This window comes from Sorex araneus, chromosome 3 (genome assembly GCF_027595985.1).
Source record: "Sorex araneus isolate mSorAra2 chromosome 3, mSorAra2.pri, whole genome shotgun sequence".
NCBI classification, from domain to species: Eukaryota; Metazoa; Chordata; class Mammalia; order Eulipotyphla; family Soricidae; genus Sorex; species Sorex araneus.
In genome coordinates this window covers 7,634,364-7,658,138 of record NC_073304.1, presented here as the reverse complement: position 1 = coordinate 7,658,138, position 23,775 = coordinate 7,634,364, and the positions used below count along the sequence as shown (strand labels likewise).

Genomic DNA, 23,775 nt, shown 5'->3' with positions numbered 1-23,775 from the left:
AAGCAAAATAACAAGCAATTCAGAGCAGTCAAAGAGTTAGGTCTTTCCCAAGTACTCACGTAAGCAGGTGGAAATCAGGTTCTGTGTTGTCTGGGTCCAACAGCAGGTGTCCTGTAGGGGTCAGTCACGAAAGTGTCCTTCTCGACCAAGCACTGTGTGGTAGTGGAGTGATGACTGGTGCTTGGCAACTCGAATGCAGCAATGGGCGTCTTTATACTTTTCACCCAAGTTGTTTGTGTTTTCTTATCACAACCATATGCCCTTCTCATTGCCCCACTTTTGTTTGGTTTCATCTTTCCATGGGATCATCTGTTCTTTAGTAGCATTCTTTAGAGTAGCATTGGGGTTCAGAAAGTGCTCGATTCTATGACAGATTTAAATTATCTTGGAGTTTGGTAAATGTTTTAGTCAGTGATTCTGGCTTGACGTAAATTCAGTTATTTGGTGAATGTTGACCATTCTACCCTTTGAAGCCCAATCTACAATGTTCCATGTTTGCAACGCAAGGCTTTCTCCAGGGTATTGGAGTCAGCACAGCTGCACCACAAAGCAACTGTTCTTCATCCTCCACTCTCAGGAGTCTCATCCTTGGGGCCTGAGCAATAGTGTCACGAGTAGGGCATTTGCCTTACACACAGCCAACTTAGGTTGGACCTCTGGCATCCCATGTGGTACCTTGAGCCCGCTAAGAATGATTCCTGAGGACAGAGTCAAGAGTAACCTCTGAGTACCACCAGGTGTGACCCCAAAACAAACAGAAAAGTTCTAACCATATGTAAAAATGTGGGTTAAGTAATGACATTGTGTCTGGGAGTCCCTGGTTGAACACAGTGGTGCTGACAGCTGTGAAGAAGTTGGGGGAACCTCTGCTTGGTGAAGGCAGGTGTGAGAGAGTCAGCCAAGGGCTGTTCCAGGGCATCGATTCTCCTTTGTCCTTGACAATGGCTCTGCAGTCAGCAAGGGATCTTTCGTCTTTGATGAGGAGGCACATGAAGTCCAATGCACTTGTGAAGAAAATCCTAGTCGATCTGATGCTAAGCCTAACACCTCCCTTTTTCTCTATATTGTATTAATCAGTTCTCATTTGATGCTGGTGACAAAGATCAGACTTAAAGGGCTTTTTAAAGCAGTAAGTATAGTATAGTAAAGTAAAGCAGTAAGAAAAGTATAATATGAATGTATTCAGGCCAGGCTAAACCCAGGGTTCCTAAGCTGCTTCTCATATTTTTCTCTATCACTCACTCTTATTCTTAATGCTGTTTTCTTCTGCTTTCCTGCTGCAGTTTCTCCATGGTGGGGACAAACACGTAGTTTTCTATGATGGGGACAAATTGGATTATCTTGTGTCAGAGAAAAGACACTGTCCTCTTCTGTTTGAATTTTAGCCCTGCCAAGACTTCTGGGCAGAATTACCCAACCTGGGACTGCTTCATTTCCTTTATTGCTTGATTACAACCCAGTGGAAATCTAGTAATTTTTTCTTTTAGTGTCAATACATTCATATTATTTTTGTAAACAAAATATAATTTTAAGTTATATTATGTTATGGTGCAATTCTTTTTTTTAAGATTGTAGGGGTACTGCTGTTTTCAGCCATTGATTAAGCTGATTGGATTGAGCATGAATTCCACAATACTTTTTTAAAAATTCAGAATGTTAATTTTATTTTTAGTTGAATTGCCATAAGATACAGTTGCAGTGTCCCTGTTTGAGTTTTTGTCATACAATGATTGAACACCCATCCCTCCACCACTGCACATCTTCCACCACCAATGTCTCCAGTATACCCCCAATTCTACCCATCCCCCTGCCTCTATGGCAGAAAATCTCCCCCATACTCTCTTTTGTACTATTTGTTATGAATAGCATAAGATGTCGCATAGCTGCGAGAGTGGCTGTGTGCTCCTGGAGTTCTAAAATTATGGATAATTAGGGTCTGAAGAAATCTCTGCAGCAAACTGCTAGCTGCTCCATTTGGAGATTCTTTTGTTTGTCTCTGGATCATGGCTGTTAAGGAGCTTAAATAGTAGCTGGAGGTGGTTTGTGGGCATGACCTCCAGGGTCCCATGGGGGATGGGGGGAAGAGAAGGAGCAGCCCATCCCCTATCCCTTGAGGCCTGGAGTTTGCTGTTACTTAACCCATGGTCCTGCACTTCTCATTGGGTTCTGCAAGTTGGCGGCCACTGGGGTTCTTAGGGGGCAGGTGGAGGGATGATGCCTACCCCTGTCTGAGGCACCCCAGTGAAGTCGGCCTGGCTTAAAGTCCAGAGGCATCTGGGCAGCGAGCTGCTGGCTTCAGAGATTCTTTTGTGTGTCTCTGGATCATGGCCCTTGTTTCCATCTTTCCTAGATAAATAAACTATTGCCATATGCCCTTCAGGGAACGCCCGCTAGCCCATAGCACACTATTCCGCTGACCCTGACTGCAGCATTTGAAGTCTTTCGAGATTTATGGGTCTCTGAACTAAGGCCAATAAATGAACTTGTATAACTGAGCAAGAGATGGTTTGTGGGTGTGTCTCCCACCTACCTAACTTTTGGCTGTTTAATTTCTTGGTAAACTTGGCCTCAAGTTGTTGGGGTCTGGCTAAAGGCACAGCAGCAATTTGGGGGCATCAGGAAGCCTGAATTGCAGAAAATACAGTGATGCCAGCAGGTCAACCTGTACCTACAAGCTACCGAGAGTATCCCGCCTGCACGGCAGAGCCTGGCAAGCTCCCCATGGTGTATTCAATATGTCAAAAGCAGTAACAACAAGTCTCACAATGGAGACATTACTGGTGCCTGCTTGAGCAAATCGATGAACAACAGGATGACAGTGCTCCAGTGCAGGAAGCCTGAAGGCACCATCGGGCTGCTGATGCACTCGTCCCGCAGGTATAAGTTGACCTGCTTGCACCACTGTACTTCCTGTCATGCAATTCTTGACTCAAAAAATGTAAATGACCCAGGATATCACAAAGGATCTTTCTTGGCTTCTTGGAACACTCTTTTGGACTCCTGAATCACCTTGTCAAGTACCAGTCCCCGCAGGAGAGTCTTAATGGGGAGACCTGAGATGACTGAGTTATTCTGGGTCAAGATGCCTTTGTACTAGGATTTGAGTTAGGGGAGGCTGAGGGAGGTGAATGTGTTTCTTCAGTGTGAGGAAAATGACCAGGGACCAGCGCATGGACAGTAGTGCCCTTGCTCCAAGATGGCTGCCCCCAATTCCTTGTTCTCTCAAGTTCCCATCCAGAGAGGGTTTCTGTCCTTGAGGACATTCTTGACCAGTAATCTGTGAAGAAATTATGTCCCAGGCCTTCAGAGGCTTCTTCACAAAGGTTCTTGCTTGGCCTCTTAGACACTCAATCTTTGAGCCCTGAGCCTCTTGTGATGTTTCCAACTGCTCTCTGTGGGGAGTCTCTGTGGGAGTCTCTGTGGGGAGATCTGAGGAAACCTGAGGAGGGAGAGAGGGTAGTTGGGTCCTGTCTTCAGGGTTCTCACTGAAGCGCTATCTAGAGGGAAGCCATCTTGGCTCTTTCAGCTCAGCCACCCACTGGCTCTTCCTACTTGATTGAGTTGACAGGCAGAAGAATCCCTCAGTTCTGCCTGTTGAAACTCCTCATATAAACTTTGGGATTTGTGATTAAATGATCCATTTAGACAATAGATTATTGGATAATTAGTTCTCATTAAGGAGTAGCCAAAACAAAACTGCTGGGCCATATAATTACTTTTAGTAGATCTGCTAACAATTTGGGTCTCATTCTCCTGACTGAGTCTCATTCTCCTGACCAGGGTCTCATTCTGAAAGATCCTCCAATGTGGCACCATTGGGAAGGATGAATAAAGAGAGGCTTCTAAAATCTCAGGGCTAGGACGAATGGAGACATTACTGAGACCGCTTGAGAAAATCGACGATCAATGGGATGATGATGATGATGCTAACAATGTCCCTAGTGATGAGACAAATTTCTCCTCTCAGCCATGTCTGGGGAGAGGCAAACAAAAAATGGCACACTTGTCTCTTAATAAAATGAAGACAAAATAGATTGGTGAAAAAAATAACCTGAAGAGAAATTGGAATAAACAAATACGGGCCTGACGCCAAGATGTGATCCCAGGGGCCGCACGCGTGCGGCCTTTCCACAGCTGCATTAGCATGACTCCAGAGACCAGCTAAACTACTTTTGGTATGGGCAGCTCCTTGCAGAATGTCTCCAGACTGAGAACTAAGCCGCGGCCCCATGCCTGCTCAGGAGGGGAAAGGTATTTTTCTCTTTGCCTCTTCCTTGCCGGGGGTGAAGGGTGTGGCGACCGCCATATTATGATGACCACAGATGAGAGTTACAAGCTTGAATGACCCAATATCTCCCTGGACTTAGTTGCTAAAGTACAGAAATCCAAAACCACGGGGCCGAGCAACCTCATATCTCTTCACAACAGGTCTGAATCTAGTGAGGTACTCCTAACAATAATAGTGAGGTTTTTGTTGAAATATTGAATGTAACCAAAGTAAAGAGAAAGTAAAGTGAAATTTATCAGTTACAGGGGGAAAGGGGGAGGGATGGGAGGTGTACTGGGGTTTGTTTGTTTGTTTTTGGTGGTGGAATGTGGGCACTGTTGAAGGGATGATTGTTTCAGCATTGTATAACTGAGACTTAAGCCTGAAAGCTTAATTTTCAGCTGTTGTAATTTTCCACATGGTGATTCAATAAAATAAAAGTTTTATTAAAAAAATCAAATACGACCTTCTTCCATGTATATGATGACACCCCTTTGTGACAACAGGGATTGTGTGGCTTAGAAATATCAGGGCTGTAGAGCACAGGGTGTCTGCTGGGGAGAGCAGAGGCTGATTGTGTATCTGGTGACTTCAGAAGATGTTTCTGCAGACTCCTCCCCAGATTATGCCCCTTCAAGGACTCGGACGTGGTCCAGGAATCAGGGCCAAGGCCTTTTCCTGCAGGAGGGAGACTCGTGCTCCCGGCCCTCTAGGGGCCATGAGCACAGTTGGAATCAGGGTGGGACAGAGGATCCAAGATGGAACCTGAACTCAGTGGCTGGAAGTCAGCAGCTTTACTGAGAAATAAGCGACACATTCTTAGGAAATCTCTATGAAGTCCTTAGAGGCAAAGGGTCATGAGACATGAAATTTACTTTCAAGTGATTCTGAGACAGATTCCAAATATCCATCCATCCATATGCAATAGACGTGGGTGTGGAGACCTTGGGTCCATTAGGGGCCTCAGAGGCCGACCCTAACTGCCCCTCCCTGGAATGGGGTCTGTCTCTGGCGACATGAGCCAGGGGTGTCACCAGGTTCTGTGTCCAGCAGCACTGGCCATTGGTCTCACAGAGCCCTCCTGCAGGCTCAGCCTTTGGGTGGCTCCTGGGCTAAGGAGACCCCCATTCCCCTTTGGGCCCTCCTGATCCCAGACAGCCCCACTGTTTCTCCCTTCTGCCTGCCCTTTCCTGCTCTGTGAAAACTCCCTCAGCTGTACGGAAAGCATTGCTATCAGGTCCAGTTCCTAAGAGGGTGGGTAGGGGGCCATGTGGGGGGCTTTATGTGCATTCACTCAGTCCAGCCTTGTCATGTGGGAGCGTGGGACTGGGGGACGCAGGGCCTCTGGGTTCAGATCAGCCTTAGCTGTGGGTCGGGCGGTCACCAAAGCTCAATGTGGTGAAGTCAGGGAGCCCTCAGCCTGGTGACAGGAAGACTCAGTGGGGTTGTGGAGGGAAGACCAGTATAACTCTACCTACCTACAGACCAATGTATATGTCATCTACCTTAATGTCTTTTAATGGTTTGGGGTTTTGCTGTTATTGTTTTTGGGTGAGCCACATCCAGCTATTTTCAGGGTTTACTCCTGGCTCTGCTCAGAGATCATTCCTGGCCAACTCGAGGGACACTATAGGTTGCCATGGATTGAAACTGGATCAGCCACTACCAGGCAAGCACCCTATCTGCAGCATTACCCCTCCAGCCGCCATGCTTTTGTCTCTCTGTTGTATTTTGGCTGCTGTGGTTTCTTCTTCTTTTAGTTTCTATTGAGAAATAACTTCAGACTTATGGACGTTTGTAAGAGGAGTTGTGACCCCTTACGCTCTTCTTGCAGGCTCCCCAGGGCATCTGACCAGGAGCCAGAAGCGGGAGCAGAAAGCTGGAAGGCGTGGACAGTATTCAAGGCTGGAGAGGTGACACCTTCCCCTTCAGTCTCACCAGTGATCAGTCACAATGTCAGCTGACACTAGTTTATTACAAGAAGAGAAACTGAAGAATGGAGGAACCCCCATGGCCAGTTACGTCCCGGGCGTCCCAGTGCCCAGGCCCGTGACTGTGCCCTCAGGATGGATTCACCACCTTGCCCAGGAAGAGGCTGCTCCAGGAGACATTGTCGAAGATCATGAGGATGAAGGGCCGGTTGATTTGGATTTTGGTCAGCTGCGCGGTCTCCCCCTGGCCTCCCGAGGTGGAGACTGGGGGCGCGGCAGCCTCCTTGCCTTTCTCAGTGATTCGCAGGTTGGTCTTGTGTATCACCTGTTGGGGATGGACAAGGGCTGGAGAGCTCCTGCTGGACCCCAACCTTCCTGCGCAGGGCCCCCTACTTCCCTTGACTTCAGGAAGGGGAGAGCCAGGCTCAGGGAGGTCACGGACGGGCCTCTCTCCTACATGACAGCTCTGGGTGCAGAGATCTGTCCACTTCTAGACCATGGGAAACTTCTAGACCTTTTCCTGAGACAGGGAGCAGGTTGTGCCTGCCTAGTGGATGGTAAGGGGTGTCAGACAGGAGCTGAACTCCCCCTTACTCCAGCCCTCCGCCCAGGTCCTGTGCTGCTCAGGGGAGAAGCAGCACCTTATCTCCGTGTGGGGGAGTAACTGGGGGGTCTGTGCACTCAAGGAAAGGGCGTCAGTGACTGTGGGAAGTTCAGAGTGTGATGAAAATTATAACAAATTCTGGAATCAGCACAGCAGAACTTGGAAGGAAACCTGGGCAGGCTCTGGAGAAGCTCACGGAAGTTCCTGTGCTCTGGGGTGGGGCCTGGGAGCCAGGGGCCGGCTCACCAGGTGGGTGCTGGGAATGAGGCCTGAGCCCAAGCTCAGGGCAGAGAGGGACTCTTCTCTAGGGCTCTGTGGCCCTGGTCAGTGCCTGACCCTCCTGAGAGACCCTCCCAGGGACAGGCCAGCACAGTCCTTAGGAGGAGGGGGCCGCCATGCATTGACTGAGCATCTCCAGGCCATGAGTTCATGTGCGGGCAGTAGGAGGCCACTGCCCCAAGGTTTTCTCCAAGTCCCCTGAAACTCTGATAGTTTAGTCACCCACAGGATTGTCAGGTTCTGAGGGCAGGACCCAGCGGAGCCATGAGGTAACCCCGAGTGCCCTAGAGAGCTCTTTCAGAATGAATGGATGAGAGGAGAAGGATGGGGACAGTGAGGCAATGGGTGGTGGCACAGTGGGGATTTCCCAGACATCTCCACTCTCCGTCCTCTTTCAGGGCTGCCCATGGCCCTCCGGACCACTTCCTTTCCTGGTCTCCCGGGTGGCACAGGGACATGTGGGGCTGCAGCCTCGCAGGCCACCTGCCTGCTGCATGACCAGGATAACCCCCTTCTCGGGCTGTGCCCCCGAGAGCCTGCTGCAACCCTCGAGGTGTAGGGACGACCTGGGGCTCGAGGCCCAGGACCAGGACACCTACTCAGGGAAAGAGTTCCATGGGGCTGCCTGTCACTCTCAGGGTGGATGTGGGGGAGCAGTGAAGGGTCCCAGAGACAATTACCTTTGACAGCTTTTGCTGAACATTACTGGTGATGTGGGACAGATCAGTCTGGTTGTTCCATAAATCTGCAATGCCCGTGGCCTTCATGATGTCCCCGAGGTCATAGTTGCCAGACAGGGAGAGTCTGGGGACGTAGAGTTCTACACGACTGCTCGGGGAAGCAGAGAGGTTAGACAGTCCTGCGGGGCAGGGCCTGGGCATTCACACTCACCCTCCCCTGTCATGACCCAGAGCCTGCCTCTGCGCCGGGACACACAGACAGAAGAGGTGGGTTTCCCTTTCCTCCATCTCTCTGACCGCTCCTCCCAGGGGCTCGGGAGCAAACTCTTGTGCCCAGCTCTTCCCTGAGCTGGTTCTGCCTGTCATGAGCTACCTGAGACATTGTCTCTACACAAGGTGCCCCAGCACCTCCTGGCAGGTGGGGAGGAGCAGAGGGAGCACCAGCGGGGAGCAGGAGTCTCGGCCCACTGACGCCACCATGCCCTGTTGCTTTAGCCCACCCTCTTCTCTGTGTGTGTTCCTGACACATCAGGACAGCGTGGAGACCCAGGGACCCTCCCAGACCTCTCAGCTCGAAAGCTGTTGTCCACTGGGCTGACAACTTCCATGACAAAGTGGATACAGTTCTCAAATGTTGGTGCACGTGGGGTGGGTGTTTACACATGGCCTGTCCACCTCTGAAGGCGTTTGCTTCATTTTACAATTCCTTTTTCTCCAGAGCAGGAAGAGATACTGGGGACCCTGAGCATCTGAAAGGGGCAGAGGGCTCTGCACAGGGCAGAAGGGGGGACTGGAGAGGGGCGAAGGGGGAGATAGTCTCTTCTTGGAACCGGAAGACATCTGTGACTGAGCGGCTGGAGAAATCCTTCTCCGGGGAGTGTGTGGGACAGGGGCTCTCTGGCTGGGAGTGGAACTGAGCAGGACCCCGTGCTCTGATCTCCCATCCATGAGGGCACGTTTGTCCCAAGCCGAAGTCAACAACTTCTGTGTCCAGATCGCGACATGGGAACTGTTGTGAGTTTCCCCAGAGGGAAGCTGGAAATCAGGCCCTGTGGCCTCACAGTCCCTCGGCCTGGCTTAGAGGACATACGGGCCACAGCAGATGGGGCTGCCCCAAAGGGGGATGTGAGTGGGACCCTCTAGGCCGTGTGCTCAGGGGCTTTGGGTGCTGGAGAGTAAAGGCAGGGGGAGCTGAGGGTGGGGAAAATGAAACACAGGTGAAGGCTGAGGAACCAGGGTTTGTCTGTGTTCTGTGGGGTGCAAGGACCTCCCAGAAGAAACAGAGTCCTTGGGTCCAATCATATGATGGCAACAGTTGCCAACTTTCACCTTGGATGCTGAAAAATGGCATCATTACAGGTTTATATAAACATTTTAGTGGAGGCACTTCGATGTGGAGAAAGATGATCCTTCATCTCTTTTTTCAACAGGACGGGCAGGGGGTAGAGGATGGAGCAGACTGTGAGTCCTGGTACCTTCTCACCCCCTCGCTACCCCACACTCAAATTACAGGTTCCTTGGAGAATGAGGGTAAGGAAAGAGGGCGCAGAAGAAAGGGTGAAACGGTGGCAAAGAATCCCCCAAATGACCCAAGCACAGGCCCCTCTCTGTACAACGCCTTCTGTACCCCCAACTATGTCACAAAGGCAAGCAGGGATGGTCTCAGGAATCTAAGAACGTGTACCCCACAACACCCCATTTCATGGGGGACTGACTCCTTCCCTGTAGGATGAAGGCCAAGCTCCGGGAACTTCCTGCCCTCAGAGGACGGGCCAACCTCCCATGAGAATCACCCCTTGAGCTCTGAGAGATTGAGTCGGAATGAATAATACCTCAGCACACCACAAAACTTTCACCTATAAAAAAAGAGGAAAGCTTATCCTAGATTTTATGCCTGCATAATTCTTGCATGACACAATCCATCCACTCCAACGCGACCTGCCTCCTCCTTTGTGGCTGTTCCTTGCCCGGTTCTGGCAGTGCCTGCCTTGGGCACAGCCTTCCTGGTCTCCTCCACTTCCTGCCTCCACCAGCTGAACTTCAAAGCAGGATTAGAGGAGTTCAAAGGCCGCACAGGCTGTCTGGCAGCTCCCCACCGCCACCCCTGGGGCTGGTCTGCCTACCCTGTTTTCACATCTCTGCACCTCTTTTCCTCTATCCTTATAGTCCTATAGAGCTTGACCACATCACCACCACTAATTCTTCAGGGCATCTGCATTCTGGCCTAGGCCAGCTGTGCTGGAGGTCTTTACTCTGTCTTAGGCCCCTTGTACTCTTCATCATTCTTAGCTGGTCCCCAGCAAGTGCTTCCACTGATGTATGTTGTATGAATGAGTGACCGCGAATGAGTATGAAGGAAGACAAATGGGAAAGAAAATGCACTGCTCCGGGACCTCCAGCTCCTAGTGTCACTCATCTGTGACACAAGCTCAGAGTGTCACCTGTAATGAGCCTCCAGCTCCCGTGCATCCCCCAGGTCCTTCCAGTTGCCCTATCCCACCTGACACGGGGCCCGCTCTGTTTCTCTCGCTTATCTTGAAGAGATGGAACTTGATTCATCTGAGAATGAGGACCATGACAAAAATGCATCTGCCCCCCCCGCCCCCATCCAAGATGAGAATGGAGCAGGGAGCTGGACACAGCGTGCTTCTGCTGTCCTCTGGCTCAGAGGTGCCCAGAGTGGGGCAGAAGATTCATTGGTTCATTCCTTCCTGCTGCTGCATTGCTTGCTCCCAGGTTCAGCCAGCCATCTGTGTCTATCCCATCCTCGCTCTCCTCCTGACCCCCAGCCCACTGCGTACACACCCTAGTTCTCTCCTTTCTTCCTTGCTAAATGCTCAGAGCTCACTGTCTAGTTTGTCTTGTGATTTATTACCTTCCCTGAGTGATTTTATAATTTATCTGGAGGCTTTGTTTGGGCTCCGACATGGTGGAGTGGGGGAGACGATGTTGCTTGAACTCAGCTTGGGAAAATGGAGACTGGATGATAGTAGATTGATGCCTGGTTTGTGCCTGATCTGGGTTTAATTGTGGGCACCGCATGGTGTCCTGAGCATCATTATGTGCGTTCCTGAAGTCTGTGAGCGCCACTGCGTGTGGCCTGAGGCTGGCTAGCCCCAGGGAGTGGCCTGGGTATCCCAGTACTGTAGGGATCACGGGGCACTGATCCTCTTGCCCTTTCCTTGTTGGCTGAGAATCATCAGGGCACCCCAGATCTTCTGAACTTACATGGGAACCTCCTCCCTCCAAAAGGAAGATGATGCAAAAATGTGCTGATACAAAGGGACGTTTACTCACCTCCCAAAGGGAACCCTCACCTTACAGAAAGCCCTAAAGTATCTCAGTGCAAACTGTGGGTACCTCCAGATCAGGGGACCTCAATGCCTTGGCTAGCCAGCAGCCAGAAGCCATCACCCCGGAGGAAGGACGGAGTTACCTGTTGATCATGGATGAAGCCCATCTATCAAGTGTCTCTCGGCTCAGCGCCTGGCTGACCGTGTCCATCTGCTCCCTGTCTGGGAGGATGAGGAAGGCTGTGCTGTTGCCCACGTAGTCCAGCTGCACCACCAAGCAGCCCAGCTCTGGGTCATACATGTGCTTGACGTTGCTCGACTGGAACATCATGGGCACCTGCACCACAGTCGTATCATCCACATAGAAGTCCCCCAGCCTGGTGTCTTCTGGGTTGAAGATATGTTCCCATGTGCCTGGGCAGACAGGAAGTGAAGGCAGGATATGCAGAGTGGGGGTTACTCGGAGTTGGGGCCACCACTCAACAGGGCAGGGGCCCCTCCTGAAACTGCCAGTGTCCAGAGGCATCTGGTAAAGTGTGGGATCCCCAGAGGCTGGGAGACCTACTACATGCAACAGATGGAATGTCCGTTGCATTTCCAATATTGGCTTGTAAAAAGGCTTGTGAAAAGAGAATGCATTTGGATCCAGTGAACCAGACTTCAGCTTGATTCTGTTCCTCTTCACTTAATATTTTCCCCACCTGGCCATAGAACACCGCTCCTTCCACCCCCACCCCGGCCTGTCAATCAATTGCACCTCCTCTCAGGGGGAAGGAAGGGTCCTGACCCTATAAAGCCCCAGCCCCCTGCCATTTCCTGGAGATAGACCAGTGTGAGAGGTGCCCTGAACTTCAAGGCCATATCCTAGAGCTACCCACCTGCTTTGATGTCACTCAAACCCTTTGACCTGTTTGACAGGAGCTCGTTCCCATCGAAGAGGGGAATTTCACACTAGATTCAGCTTGGAGAGAAGAAAGTGGCTTCTGCAACCCCGCTGCCCACTGAGGCCACAGCCACTGAGCCCCTCCTGCCATCTGAACTTCCATAAAAATCTCCCCAGGCACTGGGTTAAGTTTCATCATGATTAGAGAGGACAGAGAACCCAGAAGTGGAGGGTCTGGTGTCCGGCTGCTCTTGAGCTCAGGTCCCAACACCCTTTTGGACCACCAACCACGTTAGGTGGCAGCAACTTTGCAGGCCACTCAGCACACCTGGTTCTTCACCAGCTGATGGGCCATGGGCAAGGATTCCTCCTCTGAACCAGTTTTGCTGATCCAAAGGGCTAAAAGGGGGAGACCCCGAAGAGGCAGATGATGACGGAGACCAGGGAAGCCAGGACCATGTCACCCTTCTTCCTTAGAGCTGGCTGGGGGTTGACTCACCACCTGTGAGAACATCTTAGGGTTCTCAAGCCCCACCCCCTATAAGTCTGGAAGTCTGGGGTCCCCAGCAATGAAGGGTGTGGTGTTTTGTAACTAGCGTGTCCAATTTCCAGAAGAAAGGCAACGTGCATAAAGAACCTTCCTCTGTCAGATACTCAGCTTCAGACTGTTTCTTTCCCAGAATCACTAGGACATATCAGCTTAGTATGAAACAATAGAGAGTAAACTCTACCCTCCATTTAAAGGAATTTTATCTCAAAGTTCCATAGACCAGAAAAAGTCATGGTACAAAAACTTAAGAATTTGTGCACAAGTATCTGAGAGAGGATGATTCGCTGGAAAACCTGGTAGAGGCAATTTTTGTTTGTTTTTGGACCACACCTGGCAGGGCTTAGGGGTTACTCCTGGCTCTGCACTCAGGAACCACTCCTGGCAATGCTCAGGGAACCATATGGGATGAAGGGATCAAACCCTGTCAATTGCATGCAAGGCAAGCACCTTGCCCCTTCTACTATCTCTCTATCTCCACCTCCACCTCCCACCCCTTCTAGTGACATTTTCTATGTTCTCCATAAAGAGCTGTAAAGAGAGTCACCATATCAGGAACTGCTTGGTCAATGGCACCTCCTCAGTGTCTTGACAAGGGTGCTTTGCTTCATTTCCAGACTAACCTGCTTGCTGGGACCATTTCAATGGATGCTCCCACCTACCCAGGTGAACCCACTTCCACCTCCTCACAGGTCATCAATGTGCAATGTGGTGTCCCACATCCTGTTGCTTAATGGTGCTTTGTTTTGGTCACAAGGAGCTACTCTGTCTCGTCAGTCTCATCCCACTCAATACTTGAGGATGCCAGGAAGCTGATAAATAGAAGACCTGTGCTAAATGCTGCCATGCCAGCACCTGCACCCCACCTGTGCACAGGTGTGCAGGCCCCAGCGGGCCCTGGGTCCCTCCCTGTGCTTGTCTTCCCTGAGTCTTTCTCCCCAGGTTCTGCTCTTGTCACTGCCTCTATTTGACCATATTCACTAAGCAGAGTGACTAGGTGCCCAAATATCCAAGGATGTCATGTACACAAATGCACAGTCCAGTGGGAGAGGTGACCTGTGGATTTATGGGAGCACCCAGGAGTCCTTTTGGGTAAACTTGCCCAGACTTCTTGGCCCAACCACTGTCAGGCATAAGGAATACTCTGGAACTACAACAACCTTTCACCACCAACGTCACCCCCCAAAAGAGTAAAACTGGAGGCATTATACTGCCTGATTTCAAGCTGTACTACAATGATATCATAATCAAAATTGCATAGGACTGGCATACACACAGACAGTTCAATGGAACTGAAATGAGCTTCCAGAAACAAACCTTCTCAAATGTTTTTGACAATGGAGCCAAGAATATTTAACAGGTCAAGGGTCAAGCTAAATATTTAGTCAACTCATGTCTGAGGACTCTGTAAATGGTAACTGGATATCAGAATATTCCCATGCAAGGGAATGAAGTTGGACCTTTTTTGGGGGGCGCGGGGGGAACACTCAGAGGTGCTCAGGACTTGCTCTTGACTCTACACCCAGGGATCAATCAGGGATCAATCAGGGATCACTCCTTGCAGGATCAGGGTTTGTCAAGGATCAAATCCATGTTGTTTTTGTGCAAGGCAAGCACCCCACCCACTGTACTATTGCTCTGGCCCCATAGACTTCTGTCTAATATTACTCAAAAGATTCAAATAAAATCAGATCCAAAAAGTAAACAGAACTGATAAAACTTCTAGAAGGGTAGCATGGGGAAAATACTTTTTTTTGAAGTAAAACAGATTTTATTTGGATGTTTTGAAGGGAAGGAGGAAGAGAAGAGGGAGAGAGTGGAGACTAACGTGCTCAAGAGAGAACCCTGGCTTCTACACACTTATCAGGGCAGAGAGGGCCTCTACGCACATCTCAGCATTAAAATGAAAACATGAAAGTACCATCTCAAGAGGGGAGAGGAGGACGCCATGTGTGCTCAGCCACGTGGGTGCAAGCAACACATGGGCTCAGGCAGCATATGTGCGCTGGGAAAACACTCTTTCACATTGATTTTGACATGATATTTTGGATATGATAACCAAAATTATAAGTAATAAAATCGAAAAATTTGGAAAGCAACTATAACAAGCTAAAAGTGTATTCACCACCAAAGGTACATTCAACAAAAGAGCAAGGCAACCCAAAGAAAGAGAGAAAAGCTTTGCCATCCATACAGTCACCTCTGGAATACACAAACTCATACTTACACAGTTAAAAACCAGTAAATAAGAACCTAATTAAAAAATGAAAAAGGACCCAAATAAGAAAATAATTCAGAAGCCAAAGAGATAGTACAACGGGTAAGGTGCTTGCCTTGCATGCAGCTGACCCAGGTTTGGTCCCTGGCATCCCATGTGGGATGAGTGCAGAGTCAGGAGTAACTCCTGAGCGTTTCTGGGTATGACCCAAAAATCAAAAGGAAAAATAGAAAAAAATATAATTCAAATGACCTATAAGTACATAAAGAAGAGCTCAACATAATCATTAATGATCAGAAAAATACAAATCAAAGTATAATACCTCCCACAAAATCACCCTACTCTCAAAAAAAAAAAAACAGTCACTGATCTCCACTTGTAAGAGGGTTCTTATTTTATAAAGAAGACATGAAATTGTATGTATTGGCAAATTTGGATCAAATAAATCCTAGTGCATTTCTGATGGAAAGGTAATTTGGTGCAACCACTACAGAAAACAGTTTGAATGCCCCTATTGCAAACCACAACACCCAAAAGGAGAGAGAGAGAACAAATTGGAATGCCCTGCCACAGAGGTGGGGTGGGGGGGGATGGGATTGGGAGGTGGGAGGAATACTGGGTTCATTGGTGGTGAAGAATGGACACTGGTGGAGGGATGGGCTCTCAAACATTGTATAAGGAAAACACAAGCAAGAAAATGTGTAAATCTGTAACTGTACCCTCACGGTGACTCACTAATTAAAAAATAAATAAATTAAAAAAAATAGCACTATATATGGTTAAGCAATTGTACTCTGGAATATTTACCTGGATAAAATGAAATTGCTCTCTTGGAGAGAGATCTGCAGCCCGTGTTCACTGCATTATTCACAAGAGCTAAAACATGGAAATAATCTGCGCATCACGATGGCTGAGTGGATGAAGAGGTGAGGGCAGCCATGGGAAGTTTGAAGTTCATGAAGTCTCAATCAACAAGAACCACATACGTGATGGTGTTCCCCAGTACAGAGTAGGGCCTAGTGGGTTCCGCCATCCTGGTGTACGTACACTCTAGGATGTCACATCACAGCAACATTGCCTGTCAACACCTGGCTGTTATCATAATAAAAGTCAATAATAAATAATGGATCCACTGAAATTCTACTCAGCCACGAACAACAAAGGCATCTTCCATTTGTGAAAATATGGATGGTCCTTGCAGACATTTGGTGAGTGGAATAAGTCAAATAGAGAAAGACAAATGCCACATGAGGTTTCTTGTATGAGAAATCTACAATGAATAGACTCAGGAACATAATCGAATGGTGATTGCCGGATGCATCTTGTGAGGGAATTGGGGCATGGTTAAGAGGTACAAAGTTGCAGTTAAGAGGATGATTAAGTTCTGGGGGTCTGATGTCAGACACAGTGACTACTGTCGACAATGCTGGTTTGTATACTTGAAAGCCATCAGGAGAAAAAAATATCATACATGTTTTCGACCCACACAGAGCCACAAAGGTGACTGGGTGAGGTGAGGGGTGTGTGAAGTACCCTTATTGTGGTGAGCCTTTCCCAATATTTGCAAATAGCAAATCCTCATGTTTTACCCCTTAAATTTACACCACATCCACATACCAATAGCTCTGGGGATAAAAGAGAAGGTTGTCACCTCCCTCTCAGTCTAGCACCTCTGGTACCCTCAATGATGAGGCATTCGCCCCGGGATTACTCACTCTCATGTTGAAGAATGGGCAGAGTTATCCAAAGGCAGAAGGAGGAGGCTTTAGGACAGATCAAGTTCACCCTCCATAGAGAGGAGAGGAGGTGGGAGGGTGGTCATAGGAAGCCCTTTTGGGGCTCTGCGGAGGAGAAAACAAGTGTGAATTTCTTTGTTCAGGATCATGGGCTGAACATTTCCGGTGCCATACAGGTGTTAAACAACGCAATGGCTTTAAAAATATTTCCCTTCTGCACTTTCTTTTATATTTTGTTTGTACCTCCCAGGTAGTGCTCAGGAAACCTTGGAACCCTACCATGGGTTCATGGCCAACCGGATAGATCACGGGAATGTGATTGCATGTGGTGCTCTGAGGCCCTACACTTTGGGCCACATCCCGTGGTACTTGGGATGCTCCAGGGCAGCAACTAGCAGTGCTTGGGGAACTTTGTGGGGCCGGGTACTGAAGCTGGGTCATTCTCATGCAAAGCATATGCTATGGTCCTTGTTTTATCTTCCAGCCTCTTTATTTTAATTTTTACTCTATTTTTTCACTGCATGTCCTTGAAGATGATTCCTTAACTAAAATTAAACCACTTGGGTCCAGAACAACATGTTCCACCAAGATGATTATTAAAATGAGGTGTTGGTGGGGCCGAAGCGATAGCACAGCGGGTAGGGCGTTTGCCTTGCACGCGGCCGACCCGGGTTTGATCCCCGGCATCCCATATGGTCCCCCAAGCATCGCCAGGAGTAATTCCTGAGTGCAAAGCCAGGAGTAACCCCTGAGCATCGCTGGGTGTGACCCAAAAAGCAAAAAAAAAAAAGAGGTGTTGGAAACCTACAGAGGATGCTTTTGAGAGAGAAGACTTGCTTGAAGAAATTAGGAGAAGCTTCATGGAGTGGGTGAGTGCTGAGCTGAGATTTCAAGGGTGGGAAGTAGCCAGGTTGAAGAAAGGCCAAATAGAGAAAGGGCATGAACATTGTACCCACCAGATCCCAAGATGTCACATAGTCTAACCCCTGGACTTTGTAAGCTAATAACTAGTATTTAAGGGGGCATCATACTGATCTTGAAATGGGATTATTGTGCGTTATTCAGGATGGCCCAATCTGATCACAGTGTCTTTTAAAAAAATGTGGGGGAGGCAGGCAGGGAGTTGGAGTACAGAGGAGACTTGCAGGCAGGGGCAGAGATCAGAGTGATGTGAACGGACTGGGAGGGGGATTGAGTACCCTTGGGTGAAGACCACTGTTTATAGCAACTAGAGTTAGGTTATATTTCACTCTAACAAAGGGTGATTCCCAAACCAGCAGATCACAAAACTGATCAGGAGATGGGGACTTTGTTTAAAAAAGGCAAATGGTCCTTAACAAGTGGTGCTGGCAAAACTGGACAGCTTCATGCAAAAAAAAAAAAACACACTCAGACTTCTATATAACGCCATGCACAAAAGTCAGATCAAAATGTATCAAAGATCTCAATATCAGAAGGTACATGGAAGAAAATGTAGGCAAAACCCTCCATGATATTGAAGCTAAAGGTATCTTCAAAGATAAAACACCATTGACCAAGCAAGTGGAAGCAAAGTAAACCAAATGATACTACATTAAACTAAGAAGCGTCTGCACCTCAAAAGAAACAGTGACCAAAATACAAAGACAGTTTAGGAAATAAGAAAGGTTATTCACCCAAAACCTTTCTGATATGGAGTTAATATCAAAGATATACTAGGCGTTGGTTGAACTTTACAAGAAAAAAACTTCCAACCCCATCAAAAATTATGGAAAAGAAATGAACAGAAAATTTCTCAAAGAAAAAATTCGAATAGCCAAAAGGCACATAAAAATGCTCTTCATCACTCATCAAGGAGATGCAAATAAAAAAAACAACGAAGTATCAGCTCACACCACAGAGACTGGCGCACATCCAAAAGAATAAGAGCAACCAGTGCTAGTGCGGATGTGGGGAGAAAGGGATTCTCCTTCATTGTTAGTGGGAATTCTGACTGGTCCAGCCTTTTTGGAAAACACTATGAACATTCCTCAAAAAACTAGAAATTGAGCTTCCATATGACCCAGCAATACCACTTCTGGAAATATACCATAGGGGTCCAAAATCACACCGCAGAAACACCATCTGCACTCCAATGTTCATGACAGTACTATACACAATAGCCAGAATCTGGAAACAGCCTGAGTGCCCAAGAACAGACGAATGGATAAAGAAACTATGGTACTGTCCTTAGGTGTTAATCTCCTATTATGTGTTACTTTATATTCCACAAATGAGTGCAGCCCTTTTATGTCTGTCTCTCTCTTTCTGACTCATTTCACTTAGCATGATACTCTCCATATTGATTCACTTATATGCAAATTTCATGAGTGCCCCACAGCTTGATAACTGATCTCATGCACTGTGGAAAAAGGTAGCTGGGATGGAGAGAGGAGCACTAAATAAATGATGGCTGGAGGAATCACTCAGGTTAGTAGATGTATGTTGAAAGTAGACTATGGACCAAACATGATGGCTGCTTGTTACCTGTATTGCAAACCACAACACCCAAAAAGAGAGAAAGAGCAAGAGGGATGGTGCTTGCCACAGAGGCAGGAGGTGGGAAGGGGTTGGGGTAGGGGGAGGGATACTGGGAACATTGGGGATAGAGAATGGGTACTGCCGGGGGGATGGGTACTTGAACATTGTTTGACTGAAACGCAATTATGAAAGTCTGTAAAACTGTATCTCACTATGATTCATTAAAATAATTTAAAAATAATAAAAAACAGAAAAAAAGAAAGAAACTTTGGTACATCTACACAATGGAATACTATGTAACTGTTAGGAAAAATGAAGTTATGAAATTTGTCTATAAGTGGATGGACTTGGAGAGTATCATGTTGAGTGAAATGAGTCAGACAGAAAAGGACAAATATAGAATTACTGCATTCATTTGTGATATTATATATATGTATATATACATACATATATATATATGTATAGTTGAAGTCTAATATGCATAGCCAAGGAAAACAGGGGCTAGGAGAACTGACCAATGGTTGGAATCAACCACAAGTATGTGTGAGGCAGAGGGTAGGTAAGATAGAGAGGGGAACAGTGTGACAATAATAGCTAGAAATGGTCACGCTGGACAAGAACTGAGTGTTAAAAGTAGGTAAAGGGATATACTTGATAACCTTTCAGTATTTGTGTTACAAACTACAATGTCCAAAAGAGGCGGAGGGGAGAGATAGACAGACAGACAGACAGACTGACAGACAGACAGGCAGAGAGACAGATACAGACAGACAGAGACAGGCACAGAAAGAGGCAGAGAGACAGGGAATTAGAGAGACAGAGAGACAAAGACATACAGAGACAGAGACAGACAGAGAGAGATAGAGATGCAAATATACTGTCTTTTGTTCAATCAAATACTTCCAAGTGCAATCACAGACAGGGTCTTATCATAATGGGGTAGATGGTGGATACCTGTGAAGAAGACATAGTTGATCAGGATGATAGTGACTGTGCTCTCCAGCTCCAAGAACAAGTCTGAGATTTCCCCCTGCGTCTTATCTTTAATATACTCATTGATTTGACTGCTGCTTCTGGCCCTGTCCTGGAAATCTACGGGCAAGTTCTCCAATCCATAGTACCGTTTGGTGTCTGCTGAGAATAGCTCCATAAGATTCAGGCTCTGATTGTGGAACAAGGTGCTGCCCATGTGCATATCTGACAGTCTGAGGAGATCGTGAAGATGCTGGAAACTCTTGTGGATCTCAGTTTCTGTAATCTCATCTACTTTAAAGCCCAGGCCATTAAGCATCTGACTGCGTGTATGGCCGCCGGCACCCAGAGTCAGCATAGACAAGGCCATTGAGATGCTTATAGGGGAGATCAAGATGTCCTTGTTGGGATTCAAGGCCACTAGGTTCTTAAAAAGACTGAAGGCAAAGTCAGCATTGTTGGGAGCCAGGTTCCGATAAGGGCTTCTGGTGCTCATGTTCTCGTGGGAATCCTCAGCCTGGATGGTCTGCAGGCCACTGAGAGTCAGCCAGAGGAGGCAGGTGGAGAGGGTGAACAGCATGTTGCACTTTGGCCAAGCCCTGCCAAATCAAGAAAGCCTGTTAGCTGCGTGGTACCCACAAGGCAGTGCTGCATGTGCAATGGGAGTGGAAGATCCCATCTAAGCCCCAGTTTCTTTCTCCTTTCTCTACACTAATTGTGTAGAGACCAGATATAAAATGGTCAATAGGTACATTCAAAGGCACTCAACCAATAATGATAAAAAATAATAATCCAAGTCAAGGCCACAGCGAAATACAATCATATCCATTACAATAGCCACCATAGGAACAACAACAATAAAACAGAAAACAGGTGGAGAAGCCAGACACCAGGTACATTGCTAAAAAAAAAAATGTTAGAAGATGTAGCCATGTGGGGAAGAGGGTGAGAGTTGAAGAGAGATCATGTCTCAACAGTCCACTTCTGAGGACAGACACCAAAGAAATAGCTAAGGACTTCAGGCAAATATTTACACATGCTAATATTCACAACTATGTTATTCATTACCGGAGTGGGGGCAGGAAGAGAGAAATAGAGAGAGAGGGAGACAGAGAGAGAGAGAGAGAGAGAAACAGAGACAGAAATAGAGACAGACAGAGATAGACACAGATAAACAGAGACAAATACCCATGAATAAGTAAATGGAATTTAATTTCATTTATTTTTCTATTTTATTTTATTCTTTTCTGTTTCTGTTTTTGGGCCACAACTGCCAATGCTTTACTCAGGGATAACTCCTGGCAGGCTTGAGGGACCATATAGGATGTCAGGTCAGGCGTGGTCAAGGCAAGTACATCATCCATTGTACTGTCTGGCCCCATGAATTAATTTTTTAAATATGGCCATTTGAGGACAGCAGTGCTGTGTCCCTCCTATGCTCTCACACTGCTCCCACTCTCCCCTCAGACACCAGATGTGTGGGTTTCCCAGACATATCTAACTCTGGCTGAAGAGCCCAGCATTGAACTCAGTCTTGAGTCAATGCACCCAGAGTTCCTGTCAAATCCTGCAAGCCCAGGGCTCAGTCCCCCCAAGACTGCCCACAGCTCACACAGCCATCGCAATTCCCAGACCAGCACCTGCAATTTGGGACTGGCTCCAAACGAGGGTCCCCATGACCTTCCTCTTGAATTTGCTCTTGACTAGAATGGCACCCAGAACTCAGAGAAGGGCGAATGGTTACCTGCGTGTTAGACAGTATATGGTACAGATTTTGAATTCATAGTCTGATGAAGAGATGTACAGAAGAGTCCCAAGCAGAGAAGTTCCTTTCCCTGTGACGCTGGCATGTACCACCCTCTTGACATGGAGATGTGTCCACTCATCAGAAGCTCTCTGAATCCCAGGTTTGGGGATTTTTATACCTTCATCAGACAAGCATGATTGATGATTAACTCAATCTCCATCTCTCCTCTCCTCCCCAGAGAATGGGGGTGGAAGTGGGGTGAATGTGTCTGGGGGTTCCATGCTTCTAACCATGGTCTGATCTCTCTGGTGGCCAGATCCCACATGGAAGATGTCCAGGAGGCACTAAAAGTCACCTCATTAGAAAAAGAAGATAATATTATCACCTAGGAAATTCCAAGGGATTATGAGTTTTGTGTCAGGCCCTGGGGCCAAAGACAAATATCAGTGAAGTTCCCAGTGATCTTATCACTTCGAAACCTTTAAGGGTTTAGTGACCTTGTGTCAGGATTAGGGTCAAGCACAAATATTAAAGCAAGAGATGTTTCTAGTGGTCTTATCACTTAGGAAATCACAGGGATTTCAGCAGTTCTGGGACAGAAACCATCGTAAGAGGCAACATGATTTTTCCTACTCCAGTACATGGCACAATGTGAGGAAGCTTGAGGGCATGGTGATGAATTAAACAATCCAATCATAATAAAGAAGTTAGTGAAAGCCATAAAACTAGAAACTAGAATGGTGCTTAGAGAGAATGCTGGGAAATGGGGAGCTGGTGATTCCCGGGAACAGAGTTTCAATCAGGGAGGATGAGAATGTTCTGGCGATGGTGCTAAAGGGTGGTTTGCACACTTTCGTGAGTGTATCCAGTGCCACTGGGCTACATAACACAGAGTAGTCACTTGTGTTTGAGATATCTCAACAGATATTTGTGGGGTGCACTCCTGGTGCCGCCAATGCTCCACCAGGAGACGCTATTGATTTGGGGAGAGGCATGCAGAACTGGGGTTCCAAGCCAGGCCTTGCACATGAGCCACATCCCCACGCCAATCTAGTATATATTTTCCACAAGTGAAATCCAGAAGAGCACAGGATTTGTTGTTAAGCGTTTTCTGGGAACAGCTGAGAACATAGTCAGTTAAGGTCAGGGCCAGACTGAGAAGTGCCTGCAAGGCCAGGGTCCCCCGGCGGGAGAGGGAATCTGACCTGGCCCAGGAGGACGGAGTAACCTGTCCCAGTGACAGCTGGGCCTAAGTCTCATCTGGACACCGAGGCCCCTGAATTCGCAGCCACAGTAAGGTTGGGAGTGACTGGGGGAGGTTCCCTCTGCCAGCCAGAGCGGGCTCCCTGGGAGCTGGACAGAGCTGGACTGGTCTGTCCTACCCCGTGTAGCTCCCACTCATCTTTATCTTCGTGAGTCAGGTCTCAGGTTACCTCCTCCAGGTTCTCTCTGTCTCTGTCTCTGTCACACTGCAGTGACACCTCTGTCATGGCATGAATCACTGTCACTTGCATCTACTCTTTGCTGTTCCCTGAGCAAGGACCCTGCGTGTTGTGGGCAGCCTGGAGCTGGCAGGAATTTTCCCTTCGTCTGAGTTCTTCTCCCTCATCCTTTCGCTCCTTATAGTCCATTTCTCTCTCCTTCTAACTCCCCTCCTTCCCTAATCCTTCCCATCCTCCTCTCTAAGATTCCACCCCTCACTGTAACTGCCAATCCTCAGTGGATTACAACTCTGCCCACCTCCCAGGGTAACCTTACTTAACTAACGGAGTATCCTGGGCTCATTGTACAATTGAGAAGACAGAGCTCCAGGAAGGTCAAGGAGCTTGTTCAGAGCTGAGGCTCTAAGCCCTGCAGTCTGTCTTCAGAGCCTGGGCCACGCGCTGGCCTCCCCCTGCTGTGAGTTAGTGCTCTGAAATGGATCCAGTGATGTCAGAATGCTGAGGGCCAGTATTAGGCATGAATTTCAAGACAGGCCTGTCCTTCTGGTCCCATTAGTTGTATGATGACTGGGAATGACTCTCAGTTCAGTGTCCACCCTGGCCAGGTGAAGGCCAGAGTCCTTGTGGGTGACCTCCAGACTTTGGAAAACTCTCCCAGGATTGCCTCACCACTGTCC

At 47.9% G+C, this 23,775-nt stretch overlaps 1 protein-coding gene across 1 annotated transcript; it reads right to left on the bottom strand.

Moving 5' to 3' along the window:
- Window positions 1–6,233: 6,233 nt before the first annotated feature.
- Window positions 6,234–21,782, bottom strand: LOC101542379 (corticosteroid-binding globulin-like). Its single transcript, XM_004621785.2, has 5 exons — window positions 21,654–21,782; window positions 19,892–20,508; window positions 11,198–11,468; window positions 7,762–7,909; window positions 6,234–6,523 (listed from the first exon to the last, which is right to left on the bottom strand). Exons 2-5 carry the CDS (start codon window positions 20,487–20,489, stop codon window positions 6,329–6,331), a joined length of 1,212 nt encoding a protein of 403 aa, XP_004621842.2. The 5' UTR covers window positions 20,490–20,508; window positions 21,654–21,782; the 3' UTR covers window positions 6,234–6,328.
- Window positions 21,783–23,775: the final 1,993 nt, after the last annotated feature.